This window comes from Copadichromis virginalis, linkage group LG23, assembly GCF_057382275.1.
Source record: "Copadichromis virginalis isolate Kocher_CV1m ecotype Utaka linkage group LG23, C_Virginalis_male_GT1.1, whole genome shotgun sequence".
NCBI classification, from domain to species: Eukaryota; Metazoa; Chordata; class Actinopteri; order Cichliformes; family Cichlidae; genus Copadichromis; species Copadichromis virginalis.
In genome coordinates, this window is record NC_140639.1 from 26664093 (window position 1) to 26681480 (window position 17388).

The following is a 17388-nucleotide window of genomic DNA, read 5'->3' on the forward strand; positions in this document are numbered from 1 at the left end:
CAGCCATTGGAAAGCCTCTGTTCATTATCTCTTCATGTGACTAAAAACAGTTTGTGACTGAGATGATTTCGCCGCGGGGGGGAAGCATGAACCCGGAGAGCAGAAACATAGAAGGTTGCCCTCCTGAGTTTAGAGTAAATATCAGGTGCTGGAGCCCGTGGAGACAGAACGACATACCTTTCCACTAAATCAAAGAGCTGAGAGGAGCAGCAGGTGTTCTGCAGTCCCCCTTTCATTGAGACTTCAGCTCTGTGAGAGAATCTCAGATCTTTAGCTTTCAGACTCACAGGGGTGGATGTTTGTAGCAGAAACATTGTGAAAACTGTATAATTTGTGTCTCTGTGTAGATGGCGAAAGAACGTATTATTTGATATATGGTGCTGCAGCAGTGAAGTATTACATTTAACTTAGTAACCTTTTAAAAATGGTTGCTGAGATTCAACCCAACAATGTTCCTTCAACACAAAACCTGCTTTAAGAGGAAATTTGTTGAGGTCTTTCTGCCTGTTATTTTCTGTTTATCCTGCCTCATTTGTGTGACGCCAATTTAAAGAAGAAAAAAGACAAAGAAACTCGAAAAATACATTTAACGTCACAATGTGCCCAAACAGGTGTTTTCAATATTTTAATGCTTATGGCAAAATACATTAACATCCACCAGGGGGCAGCATTTTACCAGCATGTTTGTCGAGATGTATTGAATGCTAAACTGTTGAACAGTTGAATCCTTCCGCCTTCTGCTTTCAGGTAACAAGGAAATAATATAATATATATATATAAAAAAAAAAAGGAAATAATATACATTTATTCATCTGATTGGTGGCAATAAGTCGAAATTTTGACTCATTAATTTGAAATTCTGAGCTATGGATGACTTTTTTTTTCCAGTGCCCAAAAAAATCTTCCATAGTACGACCAGTTGATGTTTTCTTTCGCCTTCCAGCGACTTGCCTGATTAAATAAATACAACAGTAAGTCGCTGCACCATCTTGTGGCAGAAATTGGTATTGCATAAAAGTGCAGCCTGGCACTAATTTGCAGCACGTAGATGTTTTAGACATGAAGACGTCTCAGTGCTTTCTTCAAATTCTGTTATAGGCATTTTTTTACAGGTCTTTATGTATTTTTAAAACAAGATAGGACATAAGTACATTTAAAGTACCAGTAATATCACTGTGTACAGCATGTTGTCAAACATACTGTACACAGTTTTTGTTTGGTAAGTCATCTTTTTCACACCTGTCCTGGAGACATTTCATCCAAATTAGACTGCAGACCGGTGGTGGCTAACTCCTGGCGGGTTAGAAAACATTATCTGCCGCCTCCTTTGATGTTTGTGCCCTGAGAAAGGACAAGAGCGGGGGGATTCGAGCTCCTGCCTCCTGAGCACTTCCAGATGTCACAAATCCTCTTTTACTGTGAGAAAAACAAGGGAAGAACATACTGGAGGCCTGTCTGGAGCTACAGTGCTCCCAAACATCTTGCAACCATACCGCTTTTGCACTCTTAAAAAAACGTGAGTCATTCTCGACATGTCTGCTAGTCTGACTTTTATAAACTCAAGCTTGGCTACTTCTAAACATGGCATGTTTTTCACACCAGATTACATCTTTTCTGTTGGGGAAAGAATCAAAAGCTTTACATCATTTTTAAGAGCGCAGTGAGAGGAAAATGTGATCACTGATTGCTTTGTTTACATCTGTTAGAGGAGTTACGACAAGCTAATTGGCAATTATTGCCTCCAGCCCTTGTGGGAAACACAAATGAGGAGCTCGTTTTCTAAAGCGTTTCATTGTAGCGCTGGGGGAAACGATCACAACTAGAAAGTTATTGTTCAGCATCTCAGGTCAGAGGTCAATCAGCTTGAGATAGGTGTTGTCTGAGTTGAACTGATGTGATTTTTAAGCCGCCAAGAGATTGTAACAGATTTTCAAGGATACAATGTTAAGTGATTTAGGTGACTTTGACCGTGTCATGGTTGTTGGTCTGAGTATTTCAGAAACTACTGATCTGCTGGAATTTTCCCATACAGCTATCTCCAGAGTTTACAGGGAATGATCTGAAAGAGAGAACCTACCCAGTGAACAGCAGTTCTGTGGGAGAAATTGCCTTGGATATGTTGGAGGAGAATGGCTAGACTGCTTAAATAACAGGTAACTTAAATAACACTTGTTAAAACCAGCGCAGAAGAGCATCTCAATAACAGCAGAAGAGCAAGCTGGGTGCCACTCCTGTCAGCTAAAAACAGGAAATTGAGGCTATAATTCACACAGGCTGACCAAAACTGGATAATAGAAGATTGAAAAGCGTTGCCTCGCCTAATGAGTCTTGATTTCTGGTGTAATATTTGTGTGGTAGGTCAGAATTTGGTGTAAATCAGTGGTCCCCAACCCCTGGGGCATGGAGCAGTACCGGTCCGTGAGTCGTTTGGTACCGGCCTACGAGAGTTGGGGCTCGGTTGTGAAATGTATGGTTTTCAGGGTTTTTATCGTTAACTCAGTTTCCCTGGGTCTTTTCCCGTGTTGTAGTTGTGTGTCTTGTTTTGCAAGAAATATTTACGCATTACCATAGCGACCAGAGCGCATTAAGGGACAGAGAGGAGGATGTTACTCTCATTGTTGTTGGCACATTTCAGGAGGACGCTGCTAATAAAGTTACACAATTACACAGTGAATTCGTGTTTATTATTATATTTACAAAACACCACAGGTTTTTTCTTGGTCGTATCATTTTATTTTGTTGTATTTATCTGCAACACCTTAAAGGCCAGTCCGTGAAAAATATTGTCTGACATTAAACCGGTCTGTGGCGCAAAAAAGGTTGGGGACCGCTGATGTAAACAACATGAAAGCATAGATCCATCCTGCCTTGCATCAACAGTTCAGACCCTTTTTCCCTTTTAACAGGAGGAAACCTCCAGTAGAGCCAGGCTCAGAAGGGGCATGTCAATACCTTTGTGACTACAGTGTACCCATCTTCTGATGGCTGCTTCCTGTACTCCACAGTCACCAGATCTCAATCCAATACAGCACATCTGGGAGTGGAAAAGGAGATTCATATGATTGATGTGCAGCTGACAAATATGCAGCAACTTTGTAATGTCATCACATAATTAGAGACAAAATCTCTAAAGTGTTTTCCAGCACCTCATTGAATCTATAATGAAGAATTAAAACAGTTCTGACGGAAAATTCACGCCAGTATTGACAAGGTGTACAAAATCATAAAATCTTCTAAAAGTACCAACTGATTGTTAGGTGAAAAGGAAAAACCCACCTCAAACATCTTCACATGTTGGATTTGATTCAAGAATAAAGTTGCGTCTTGCAGTGAAACAGAGGTGTACAACTTAACACCTTTAAAACATGACTTAGTGTTGTCCAGCCAGCACCCTTCCTGTGACACACGGGCCACTGCAAGGTGACTTTGACTAGTGTAGTGCCTATAAGAGATGTTTAAAAAACTCCTTCTGCTCAATGAATCTATCATTTGAAAGACTTCTGAACATGCTGGCAGAATGTCTGTTACAGAAAATCAGTCAACGGATTTGATTTAGTTAACAAAGCCAGAGAATCAGTAATTAAAACCCTGATTGCTTTTTCACTTCTGCTCACTGTCCTCACTTTCAGAGGGGATTTGTCTGCTCCTTTCTCCCAGACAAAAATCTTGTGTCCATTTTATTCTATCAAAATTCGTTAAAACCAATAAAACTTTAAAAGAGTTTATAGTTTTTACATGCACGCGATAACATTCAAAAACAGTGGTAGCAAGCATGTTTGGAAAAATTCCCAACACTGCACAACATTGGCCTGAGGCAGCATAAAGAAAAGCAGAAGTTTTGAACTCACACACACACACACACACACACACACACACACACACACACACACACACACACACACACACACACACACTTTTTAAAAATGGTTTATGGCATCTTAAAGGTACAGTCAGTAATTCTGTACTCAGATATACACACAGATTAATGTTTAATGATGTCTCCCAACAACTGAGTTCTCATAATACTTATAATCAATGTATGAATAATACACAGGAGCAGGTTTGCACTTTGTGGAAGCAGCCACGTTGCTCCACCATATTTGAATACAGTGGCTGTGAAGGACGCTGCTGTAGCCAAACTAAGTGACCTGTGACTAAACTTTCACCACTGTCAGAGTTTGAAGGGAATGGACCAGACATGGGACATATTGTTAATAATGATTTGCTGCCATCTAGTGGACAAATGGCAGAAGCCTGAAAGAAAAGGAATGACAGCCTCCAGCTCATCACCGTGCAACTCAAGTCAAACTTGGTGGTGTTTATACTTGTATAAATCAGCAGTTTGAGAGCATGCTGAAGGAAGAAATAAAAAAAAAATCTTTTTTTGCATGGACACAAAATCAATAAAGGAATGTTTACAGTTTGATTCCGGCGCTGGATGGGAGTAAATCCTCACACAGCCTGGCTTAGCATCCGTTGGAAAGTCTCAAAGCAGAAGAGCGGACACTGATGCAGCTACAGAATAACGTCTTTTGATCACATGGCCAGCTCTGTTTTCACGTGGAACTTCGCTCTGTAAGTTTGTTCCATTTTCATACATGAAACAGAAACCACAAAATGAGGAAGTCTTTCCTGCTCTGCCTTGTGTGTGTGCGCACAGGCGAACTTATGACAGGATATTAAAGAGCGTGTTTGAGTATGTGTCATAGTTCATGAAAACAATGATTAACCTGATAGTGCAAACAAAGAGCTCAAAGAGCGTTTGCAGAGGACACGATTCACTCAGTCTGACTGCTGAATGCATAGAGGAAGCTCATCTGCAGACCAACTGATCCAACTGTGAGTTACAGCTTTCAGAGCTCGAAAACTTCCACTTTACAGCAGAATGAATAAATAATGAGGCATGCAATGCTTTAACAAGAACAATTGTCAGCAGAAAAGCCTCTAAACTCAGTGTTTAATTGTAAAAGAACTGCAGTGTTATTGATAAGGAACGCAGAGACTTATCAGGCATATTAAAAGGAAGCTGCCTTGTGCTTAGACAGTGTGAAACAAAACATTTTAAAGGTGTTTGGGTGTACTAATCTTGCAGAATGTCATGTTACAGAAAAATCCTGGTAAAGGTTTTTTAAAAATTTGTGGTTTAAAAATGAAGAAACCAACTCTGGAAAATCAAAAATTAAATTTCTTTCTATATATTGTCTAGTTTGTTCTTTTGAGGACTCTTGGAGCCTAATGATCTCAGCTTTGATCAAAAGTCTCTGTCTATGTTAGCTTAGGAGGATATTGCAGACAAGCCCTCTGAAAAGATCTTAGTGATTCAGCTGATGGATGTTGATTATAGACAGAGGAAAACAAAGAGAAAAACAGAAGGAAATACGAGTTTGTATTTTAAATTGATTTGACAGACCAACACTTTAAAATATGAACATACAACATTTAATATGGTTGCTTCGTGGATGTGCAAGTAGTCACCAGTCTTTGCATGGATCTTCTGTCCTGATCTGCTGTTGACTCTCCATTACTGGCCAGTGGTCACACATTAACCCAGCATAACCCCGTTGTGTTCCATAGGAGACATATTGGGGCTAAATTTAGGCCAGGGAAATGTCTGGATATGCCCAGAATCCAGAGGATATGTGGGGGTAGGTACAGACAGGGTGGAGTGCTGCTGCAAGAATGGCACTAGGTTGGAGCACCTCATCTCAGTGCCTCTGTCCAGTCAGATTTCCACTAAGAGCAGTCAGATCAGAGACGGTACTCTAATGGCTGCAGGAACAGCTCAGAATTGAATCCAGCATGCCAGCAGCCCTGCCTTGGCCAGCGTCAGTCACTTGTAGCATGTGCATTGAATATAGAGGTGTACAAAGGTAAATAACCAATCAGACCTATGACTAAAACATAACATTCACATTTCAACAGAACAGGTTTGGGGTTCGTATGATATTAAAATGATGCAGAGAAAGAGATTTAAAAGAAAGACTGAAAATGTCCTTTACAACACAAATGATCCCATGTGGATAATGAATCTTTCCAGAGTAACAGTGTTGTGATTATAGGACAACCCAAACTAATTTGTATCTTTACACAATTCTACAGCAATCAGATCTAAAAAAAAAAAAAAAAGGACCCTTGAAACAGTTTATTCCTTTATTACTAGCCACTCTAAAGAGTAGCTAATAATAAGCCCCTATAAAGGTGGACGAATCCTAAAGTTTGCACCTGGACCTTTGACATGAGCTCTAAGAAAAAACAAAACAAACGACCTGTTCTGCTAAGAACACTTAAAGTTTACTTTGGGTGTATTTCAGACCACAGATGATGTTAAACTAAGAGACCTGTGACTAAACTTTAACTTGCCCTTAGAGTTAGTGCTGTTTTCGGGACATTTGGTCAAACAAGGAATCACACAGTGTCTGTCTACATGTGAGCTTAACTACCAGAAACACCAGACTTGGGTTTTTGTTGTTTTTTTTGTTGTTGTTCCTTTACATGTATCTGTAACACCACCACAGAGGATTTTAAATTAAACCCTGAAGGCAGACTTTTAGCTTTAAGGGGAGGAAGGTCAGACAATGTCAGTAAACACCTAAAAAACAGATCTGGAAGTCTACGCACCCAGAGACTGCAACCCTATTCCTAATAAAGATAAAATGTCTTCCCTAACTGATGCTTTTCCTGCAGGTCAGCAGCCCACCGATCCCTCCACAATGGATGAGTTTGACGGCTCGACTCCCAGCGAAACTGTGAAACGAGTGTCTGACTCTCTGGGCTGCAGTCCAACCTCTGCAGAAGTGGCTGCTTACTTCGATAAACATGACAAACTGCGACACTTCAGGGAGGAATTTCTGGTGCCGAAAATTACAGAGCTGCCGCCTTGTGAGTGAAAAATGTTTCATTAAGGTTGATGGAGAAGAATATTTGTTATTAGCAGTTGTTTAATTCTGTTGATGTTTCTTTAGCTGATCTCTCACTGGTCAATGGTGCCAAGGACTGCATCTACTTTTCGGGCAACTCGTTGGGGCTGCAGCCTAAAAATGTCAAGAAGTACCTGGAAGAGGAACTGGACACGTGGGCCAAGATGTATGTTAATGCTTACATTTGATATTTAACCAAAGGATGAGGCACAGTGGCATGTATTGATGTATTCTTTTACAGTGCTATCCATGGACACACAATGGGTGCGAGACCTTGGGCATGGGCTGAAAACAACATTGAGGAACTGATGGCCAAAGTTGTAGGTAAGAAACACTGACGCTTGGCTGGTCCCTCTAAAGTAGGTCAGGATTTTTGGAGAACACGATGTTTTCCAAAGCTGCAAATTTTGGCTCACCTGAACTAGTCTGACAATGGCTGTAACAGTTGACTGATTAAGAAAACCCAAAAGGCAATTGGCGTTTTTGAAGGAGTTTGGGAACTTTCTAGCACTGCACTTCTCACAGTTTTGATACCGTTGAGTAAATTTAGAATCAGAGTACTTTGTTAATCCCTAAGGAAATTATGGAAGACCATAATTTGCAGACAACTTGCCATCATCCATGCAAGCTACCACGGTCATGGGGTACACATATTGCCCTAGCAACTGGTGGTTACCAGGGGTTCACAAACTGGTCTATAGGCCTGTGTGATTGCAGCTTTAGCAAATACTTTCACAGCAACAGCCAGCAAACAGCTGAGGAATAACGTTTTTTCCTAGCAACCAGGGATTTCAAAGATGGTCACTGACAAGTCTCTAGGCCCGTGTGACTAGGACCTAAGCTGCTTTAGCCTGCCCACCGTTGGAGCTCTTCTGCAAGTAGCTTTACACCCACGACTATTTTTCCCAATTTGCTCTGTTTTGTTCAACAGTCATTTCTGCGTCTTTGAAAGGACTTGAGAGGTCCAAGAGCAGAACCTGCCAAAGGAAAGATGGTTATTTCCAACGATTTTAGTTGGAAATAAGTCTCCTTTTCACTGAAAATACTCATAGTGGTCCTAATAAAAATGTTTTCTAAAGCTTCCATTTTAACTTGAGCTAAGTGTTGGGTGGTTCAATCTAGAGTTTCACATTTGTGTGTTCTTCTGTGATGCTCACACACAGCTGTAGTTTTAAAACAGTCTGTCCCATTTACCTTAGCTGGTAGTCACTGCACTTTTCCATCCAGGCCTGTTTTGAAGAGTGCAAAGTCCATCTGTGATTTCATTCACAAGTTCTGGATGAGGAAGACAATGACAAGAATACATGTGATCATTTGAGTCCTTCAGATAAAGATGACTATCCGGTCGTTAAGTCTGACGTCACTAACCGTGTCTGGGCCTAAACTTGCTGCAGGTCCATATATCAAACGATCACTATGTCATTACTGAGAGTTGAAAAACTGTCTAAAGTCTTTCATCTTTAATAAAATGATCAGCGTTCTGCTCTACCAGGTGTAACAATTGAGTTTAACATCCAGGCATCCATGAAAACGGAATTTATGACATTTAACGGAGTTAGAAGTTAGCAGGAAGTTAGCTCGCTAGCTTCTATCTAAATACAATATAGCATGTCCTAACTGCGGGGTTTTGGAAACAAATTAAAACGTACAGCTCTGCTTTCACTTCCAACATAAATGAAGACAGAAAACTAAACAGCAGTGATGTTTGTAGGGTTACTGAAGTTTGGCTAGCTGGTATATAATGATGTGCTATGTGACCGCTAGCGACACAGCTATGTTAGCATAATATAAACAAGCTAACTTTTTTTCCACTCGATAAAAGTTAACGTGAGTGTTCTCGGTGGTCAGGAACAAATGTAATCGCATGGCAGGATGCTGTAAAAGGACCAAACTTCAGCCAGGAGAACAACTGAGATAATCCATCCACAATACGAGGTTAGTCATTCATATACTGCTGCATGGGCTGGGCTGTAGTTACATCCTAAGGTTTTAAAAACTGAGCTTAAATAAATGATTAGCGTAATAAAAGCCGAGGGAGGTCAACAGTGATCACTGACTGTTTTAGGAGCTTTTTGAGATTAAATAGAAGAAAATACATAACATTAAACATGTTAACAACACAAAAGCCATATTAAACGCAGACTACTTTAGGCCCGGAAGTAGGATTTGTCACGTCATCACTTAACGACCGGATAGTTTGACCATTTTGTGAACTGAAGGTTTCAACAAAAGCTACTATGCTTTAAATAACCTGGATTTCCTCATTTCTGCTGTTACTGAAATGAAATGAAAGCCTTGGGGAAATTTCTCAAACATTCACATATTAATTAAGAACATGACTCATATTGTCTTTCTTCTTTTGTTTTTGACAGGAGCTAAAACTGAGGAAGTGGCACTGATGAATGGTCTGACAGTAAATTTACATCTTCTGCTGGTATGATACAATCACTTACTGTTTCACCCCATTTAAATGATGAGATATACAAACATAACACACATAGTTCAACAACTTTCAAACTGAACAGTAATGTCCTTCAATTATTCGGCAGCTTTCCTTCTACAAACCCACTAAAACTCGACACAAAATCCTTCTAGAGGACAAGGCCTTTCCATCTGATCACGTGAGTACATCCACACATGATCACATTTTTCTCTCAAATCCTCCCTTTGGGGATTTTTCTTTCCCTGATCCATGAATTCAGCTTTACTAGTTTTGTCTAACTCAAAAGAAAAATTAAACTTCACTGGATGATTAGTTGGGGTCTGATCTTGTGTTTCGCACCAGTTTTAACACTCGAGAAACATTTCTAGCCCAAAGAACTGACATTAATTGAAGGAGGAAGGTTTTTGAGATCTGTCCAGAGTGTACATTAGAGATACCCTTGACCCTATGTTTGTTAAGTACAATACCAATTCTGAAAAAGCTGTGTAAAATATGAATAAAAACAGAATGCAGGGATTTGCAAATCTCATAAACCCATATTTTATTTATAGTTGAACATATGGACTGGTTCTCATACAGCACTTTTCCACTCAACTTTCTACTCAAAGTGCTTTATGCAATATGCCATACCAGCACATGTTTTCTACAGCTAGGTGTTTTCTATCTAACATTCATAATCTAATGGATGCATCAGAGAGGAACTTGGGGTTCAGTATCTTGCCCATCAATACTTTTGCATGCAGACTGGACCTAAAGGGTCCTAAAAGGGCTTAAACGGAGTCTTTTCCTGCACTCAGTGTTTCTCTTACTTGTCTATAGTGTAAATAATCTCTTGTCTCCTCAGTTCAAGTTGGTCATTAACCGCCCTGTTATGTTCGTTTCTCAGGAACACTGTTTGTAGGTCAACTTGACCCAGGGCATGTTTACTATGTTTATACCTGATTATTAACTCCATTATTAACCATTTCAAACAATAATTGGTGTAAATGGTGTTTATTTTTACCTCTCACAGATCGTGGTTCAATGAGGGTAATTCACTTGTTTTTCATAAAAAATGCATTTTAAAACATTTTTAATGCACATTAGAAAGACCTGCATATAAAACACAATAGTTTTACATGACATTGATTATTTTAAAATTTTGTTTTATAATTTACATTTTTTTTCTTTGTATGTAGTGATGTAGAGAAAGTAACATGTGACATCTCTTCTGTTCTGGGTCAAACTGACTTAAAATCAAGACTAATGACTCAAGAGGATTTGTACTGAAAGTAAACTCTAGAAAGAAACAAAAGAACAAAATAAGGGATAGCAATATGAACACAGTGTGTGTGTCTGTGAGTCTCCACAGCACACAAGTGACATGTCGTTACATGTTGCAATAGTAAACACTATCCAGTGTTTAGAACCAGAAATACACAAAAATTAATAGGTGGAAATGAACAAGGTGCATGTGTCTACACAGCACATGAGGGACATTTCATCACTCAGGAAAGATCTCCGCCCAAATGACAAATGTGTTGTAGGCTGATACATCGATGTTGTAAAAGATGACAAGTGGCCAGCGTGCAGTCATTCACTTGGTGCTGTAGGACCCTGTGACTTTGTCCAAGTTGTCAACCCACCCTTTGGTGGCACTGCAGTCTAGAGTCATTTCTGGTCCTCTCGTGTGCTGATTTCAGCATTTTTGTACAAAGTGCTCATGAGCACAACTTTTTTCCCCTTTTGGTGGCAATAAGGTACCAGGGCTGTAGTGTCTGTGAAGGCAAATATGGAAGACTGAGGGGCCCTGTTCTTGGTTTTCAGCAGCTCAGCAGAGAGTTCTGTTCTTTCGGACTGTTCTAACCATTGTGAGCTTTCTCTTTAGAAGCTCCTGAACCAAGTTGTAGTCACAGGTTATGTTGTGCCCCTGAGACCTTGTGCCATATCAAGCACAACCTTTGTGACATGATTCTTCTCTGGGGCTCTTCCAGCCAGCTTCCCAGTGTTAACCTGCATGTTCAGTGTATAGCTGGTGTTTGCATCACATGCTGCCCGTAAAAGGTTCCTGTCCTACCCACTTGTCCTGGGACATGTGGGTAACACATGGGTTGTACATATGTGAAAATGCACAATTTTTATTTTATATGTTGATTACCTTTATGAAGCCAAGCACAAGAAGTTTCATACTGAAAAAATACTTTAAACTATTTATTTTAGATTTTTACAATTTAAAATGGTTCAATTTGACTTGCAATATAACAGGAGGGTTAAATCTTCAGTGTCCTTCTTGAATCTCTTTCCTCAGTACGCTGTGGAGTCGCAGATCCGTCTGCGAGGACTCGATCCTAAGGACAGCATGCTGTTGCTGTCACCCAAGCCGGTAACACACTGCACACTTTTATCTAAACTAATTTCTCCATGGAGGAACAATTGATGGATAGTTTTCCTCCCCAAAGCAAATCCTCAGGTCATCTACTTCACGTCACGTGTTAGCATATCACTACTAAAACTTTCACAGCATCTTAACTTTCAAAGATGAAGAGCAGTTGCCGACCTATTGAGTGCATTTCATGCTGTTATATGAACAAACGTGTCTGTAGCTCTGTGTCAGTTAGAAACTAAACACCGTTTAAATGACAATGCTGAGCACTTTCTGTGTGTTCAGGGAGAAGAGACCCTGAAAACCGAGGACATCCTGGAGGTGATCGAGAAGCAGGGCGACTCTATCGCAGTGGTAATGTTTAGCGGGGTTCAGTATTACACCGGCCAGCTGTTCGACATGGCCCGCATCACTGAGGCTGGCCAGAGGAAGGTGAGGAGAGGATACTGTAACCCAGTGGTTCCCAAAGTGGGGGGCACATTACTGGGGGGCGCAGTATGAATAAAAAAAAAATGCTTGAACACTGCTAGCACAATGAACAAGTTTTTGACGGGGCTCCCACACAAACGCAAAGCAGAAGATGAAGCATCGCCAAATATGTTTCCAAACCAACTCCCTTCCAAGCCAAAGACTTGAAAATATGGTGAAGCATATCTTGCCTTTGGCTTTACCTGCACAAGTGCCAAGGTAGGTCTCCCCGGCAGAGTTTGTTTCCCCTGCATCGGGAACACGCGCTGGGCTGTCCAAATCACGGACAAACAGTATCCCACATTCTTGATTAGTTCACAAACACGTCTTATAATGACTAACTACTCCTGAAATTTTGGAGATGTTAGCTCTTTATACAGTAAAGCTACAGATTTTCTTGTAAAACAAAGGGGGGCCTAGCAAAAAGAGAAACCACTGTAAGCAAAAAATACTCAGATAAAAGTCTTTAATGATGTTTCAATGAGGCCTTCCAGTCACCAGAACTTTCCGATTTTCTTGTATTACTTAAATGAGAGTTGACACTTACATAAAGAAGCATGTATATGATTTCTCCCGGTGCTTTCATTATTTATTTCCAAAAAAGTTCAAAAGAACAGAACAGATGGAGAAAAGTACCAATCGCAGATCTGCATTTCCAGCTAGAGTTGGTGGGTATCACACCCACTGTGCGAAGTTTGATGGGCCAACAATAATACTGATGCACAATTTTTTAACTGAGTGAGTTTTGCCCACTGTGACTCTGACTGACCAACGTTAACAACAACGCTATTCCCTTTTTCCAATTGTGTGTTTACACCCAAATCTTTTACCCATTTTCATCTCAAATTTTCACCGCATCTCGCCATCATTTTATGAAATATTGGTGTTATTTGCAATAAATCCCATATTTTTTGATGCAACTCTTCAGTTGTGAAACTTTCCGGCCTGACCAAATGTTTCCTTGAATTGTGGAAAGAGTCAATGTCCAAAGAAAACTTAGAAGTCTCTAGAAGTCCTGGAAAGCTATTGCTCAAGACCACTTACAAAAATGTGAAGAAAGTCTGTTATCTTGGAAGCAAAAGAAAAATTAATCAGGGCCTTCTCGAGACTTTTGCTTTGTGCTGTATATTAAGTTGTTACTGTGTCCTCTGTTTGTCTGTCAGGGCTGTTATGTCGGCTTCGACTGCGCCCACGCGGCAGGAAACGTCGAGTTGGAACTGCACGACTGGGGTGTCGACTTCGCCTGCTGGTGCTCCTACAAGGTCAGCTGACAGGAGACTTCTAAAGTCCTGCTCACTGTTTCATCCAGACACAGTCCAGAGTGAATGAGACTCTGTGGAGCTGTAGGACAAATGTCCTTTCTGAGGAATATTAATGTTCTTTCTGGCAAAGGTTGAGACAACACAACCAGTTCCGATTTTAGACGCTTATACCAGGGTGTCAAACTCATTTTACATCGTGGCTCACATACAGTTCACTTTGATCTCAAGTGAGCCGGACCAGCAAAACTCCCATTTAATCCCTGAGATATTTTAATGTAAGAAAAAGAACTTCAACAATAGATCTGTTTTTCTATTTGATAAAGAAATGGTGCTGTAGTAAAGGAAAGAAGTGTGGCAGCATGACTCTTTGGGCTTAAAGTTTAAGAAATGAATTACAGAAAATTTCTGGTGTCTCATTGTCCACACTGTCCTGTAATTATGTAATTATTATAAAATCAAAGTTTTGTTGTTAATATACAGAATATTTCTTTGTTTTGCCAGGATGCACAAAGCAGCTCATGAGAGAAATTAAGCACACAAACCTATCAGGGTTAGATTTTTCTGAACTCAAGAGTAAGAAATCATGCAATTCTATAACAGATACTGAAAAAACTGGAACTACCTGTCATTTAACAGTTTATTACTTATTTATTTTGGTTTATGAATGACCATGGGGGATGTCTTTATCAAAAACCAATGGAAGGGGCCTTTAAAGATCAAAAGCCTTAGGTAATTCAGCTGATCTCCCATTCAATAACTTCTGTAGTGCTACTTTCTGATCTCTGTGCAGCAGTGATGTTACATCTACCTTAGCGCCATCGCTGAAAACTATGGATCATTTAAACTGAAAACTGCTTGTTAACTGCCATAATCCTTCACATGTAATCCAGGACAGTTTGAAAGAGAAATTGATGTAAGAGCAGAGCGAACAGCCTAAAAGGACAGAACGGGGCATGTGAAAATGTCCGAGATTATCTTAATTTCAGACAAATTTCACAGACTTTTTTATTCATGTATCATAAAGGCAGCGGTAAATACTTATCTCCTTATCACCATTCACTCCAGCTTACTGAGGACTACCTTGCTCACTAACTGCCCTGTTAATGAACTGCAGGCGATTTCAGTACAATTATCAGATAAAAGTATAAATGAGAAATGCTTTGTGATGACTGTGGCTTTTTTGTTTGCAGTATATAAACTCAGGTGCTGGTGGTCTCGCTGGGGCGTTTATCCATGAGAAACACAAACATACCATCAAACCAACGTAAGAAACACTCCTCACAGACATTTTAGCTGGTGGGGATTTTTGTTGGTAGGGTATCCCAGATATCCTTGGCCTAATTTTGACACTCTTGGTTCAGTCACAGCACTGGCAAGTGACACCTTGAGTCAGTCACAGCCAGATGTGGGACATCTAGGATAGTGAAACTAATATCAAATGATAAAATATATCAAACTCAAGTATCTTTCTCTTAAATTAGTCAAAATATGTTAATAGACATAGGATTAAAGATTGGATTAAATAAAGTAACACAGCTCTCTGTTCCCGTGTCCTTCAGGCTGATGGGATGGTGGGGACATGACCTGAAGTCTCGGTTTCAGATGACTAACGGTAAAACTCATCACAGATTCCTCACTGACCTCTGCCTCCTCAGTACCTCTCTCAAGCCTGCTGTGTGCTTTTAGAGTTGCTATTTGCTTCCATCTTGTGGTCTCATGTGAACATTACACCTGCAGTTCTGCCTATTTGGAGACCTTTATGTTTAGAGTGTAAAGAGCACACCTCTCAGGCTCTGAATGAACTGAATGGATCCTGAAGCTTTGAAAGGGTTCTTGACTTTTTCCTTCTGTTTTTAGTGATGGAGCTGCAGCCTGGAGTGAGCGGCTTCAGGCTGTCGAACCAACCAATCCTGCTGGTCTGTCCACTGCAGGCCAGTCTGGAGGTACTCCTTCTAGACATGTTAATCAACCTGAATGAAACGTATTTCATAAGCTTGCTAGGGTTCAAGGATTATTAGCATCTATTTAGTGTTCGGGAATTGTGAATCGTTACAAATTATATGTAGTTTGTGTAGTAAATGATCTCAAAACGACAACTATATTACGTGTACAATATATGCGCGCCATTGAAATTACACGTATGTTGTGGACATTATATGCAAACCATTGACATTACATGTGTGTTATGTGCAGGTTATTGAAGTTACATGTCCGTTATTAACATTACAAGTGTTATGTGTATGTTTTTGTCATTACGTGTATGTAATGTATGTATGTAGTGCACTGACACTTTGGGGTAACTGGAATTGTTGTCATGCATATCTGTAAGTAAGTGTTTATCAAACAGTGATGCTAATAGTGCCTGTAGTCGATTACAAGTTGAATACACAGCTTGAAAAAACTATATGTGTTCATTATTCATCTCTTTCATTGTTTAATTGTTGTACATGTCTATTTAATGGTTATTTAGTGTTTGCTTATTTCAGCAGTTTATTATTTATTATGGAAACTTGTTTCTGCCACTGAAAACAAGCATTTTTTGCCATACATAAGTTCAAAATTTGGGTTATTATCTCGCCTTAATTGCTCAAACTTATGGAAATAACTGAAAAATTGAGAAAATTCCTTTTTTAAAATTTGAGAGAGTAATCTAAAATCATGTCTTATGGAAGGGAAAAATGCTGTTTTCAGGCTTCCTTAATATATCAGCATAGTCTTGTACACGAAAAAAAAAAACATTTGCCTGAAGTAACATCTATTTTTCATTTTCTTTCCTCATACACGATTTAAATCTTGCCAGGTGTTTAACATGACCACCATGCAGGCTCTGCGCAAGAAGTCCCTCCTACTGACGGGCTACCTGGAGTATCTGATTAAGCACTACTACACTAAGGACCCGGCTCAGCCTCACAAACCTCACGTCCACATCATCACACCGTCGGACCCTCAGCAGAGAGGCTGCCAGCTTTCGCTCTCCTTCTCTGTTCCCATCAAAAGAGTCTTCGAGGAGCTGGAGAAGAGGGGCGTCGCTGTGAGTATAAACCCCGATATCTGTTTCTAGTACAAGCCTAATCAGGTAAAAATACAAGAATGTAATTAATTTTAACATCAAATGTAAATTTTGTCTTTTTAAGTTCTGTGTTGTTATCATCAAAAGTTTAGAAAAGGGGTTGGTCACGTATTTGGCATCTTAGCCAGTTCAGTTTTGTATTTGTTTTCTTTTTTGGAGCCAGAAGTGTCCAAAGTTTGTGAATTCAGCTTGTTTTTATAAACCGATACCTGATCATTAGTGCCAAGTACATACAAATAAAACATTAGCATTTAACTCACTAAAACCAGAGCACAGACTGGTGGAGGATCTTAGCAACTAACTTCATAAAAACAACTATAGGGACATGCTCGCTTTTGTAACTTGCCTACAGTGGCCATTGGAGGAGCTCCAGTTTTTGGCACTTTAATTCCTTGTGCTTCAAAAAATGACCACCTGAACAATTTTGAACTCTTTTGTCATTTCCTGTCTCATAGTGTGACATGAGGGAGCCCACCGTGCTGCGAGTTGCTCCGGTGCCAATGTACAACTCCTTCAGTGATGTCCATCGCTTCATCAGAGCGCTGGGAGAGGCTCTGGCCGCCAGCAAGCAAGATTGGGAGAGGAACTGACTGCTACAAACTCCTGTGTTTTTTCATGGTTATTAGGAAGGTTGTAAAGCATCATGCTTTCTTTAAACGCCTCAGGTCTCTCATTTTGTGCCTTTTGGAACCATTTGAGCCTCATTATCTTCACTGTATTTTTAAACTTTTTTTTATCTGTTGCAGAGATATTTGTCATAAATTCTCAGAAGTAAAATATTTTTGGTGACAGTTTAAAATAAAGCTGAGAACAGCCTTCAGATTGAGAGAGAACCCTGACGTTCCCTTGGTCTTTGTTTTGTTCTC

General features: G+C 39.9%; 1 protein-coding gene across 1 annotated transcript; it reads left to right on the forward strand.

The window, feature by feature from the left end:
* The first annotated feature begins 4757 nt into the window (after window positions 1-4757).
* On the forward strand, window positions 4758-17355 carry kynu (kynureninase). Its single transcript, XM_085448577.1, has 14 exons — window positions 4758-4839; window positions 6685-6879; window positions 6963-7083; window positions 7159-7241; window positions 9290-9351; window positions 9467-9538; window positions 11648-11722; window positions 12008-12154; window positions 13354-13452; window positions 14643-14716; window positions 15012-15064; window positions 15310-15395; window positions 16253-16483; window positions 16978-17355. Exons 2-14 carry the CDS (start codon window positions 6711-6713, stop codon window positions 17110-17112), a joined length of 1407 nt encoding a protein of 468 aa, XP_085304703.1. The 5' UTR covers window positions 4758-4839; window positions 6685-6710; the 3' UTR covers window positions 17113-17355.
* The last annotated feature ends 33 nt before the right edge of the window (window positions 17356-17388 follow it).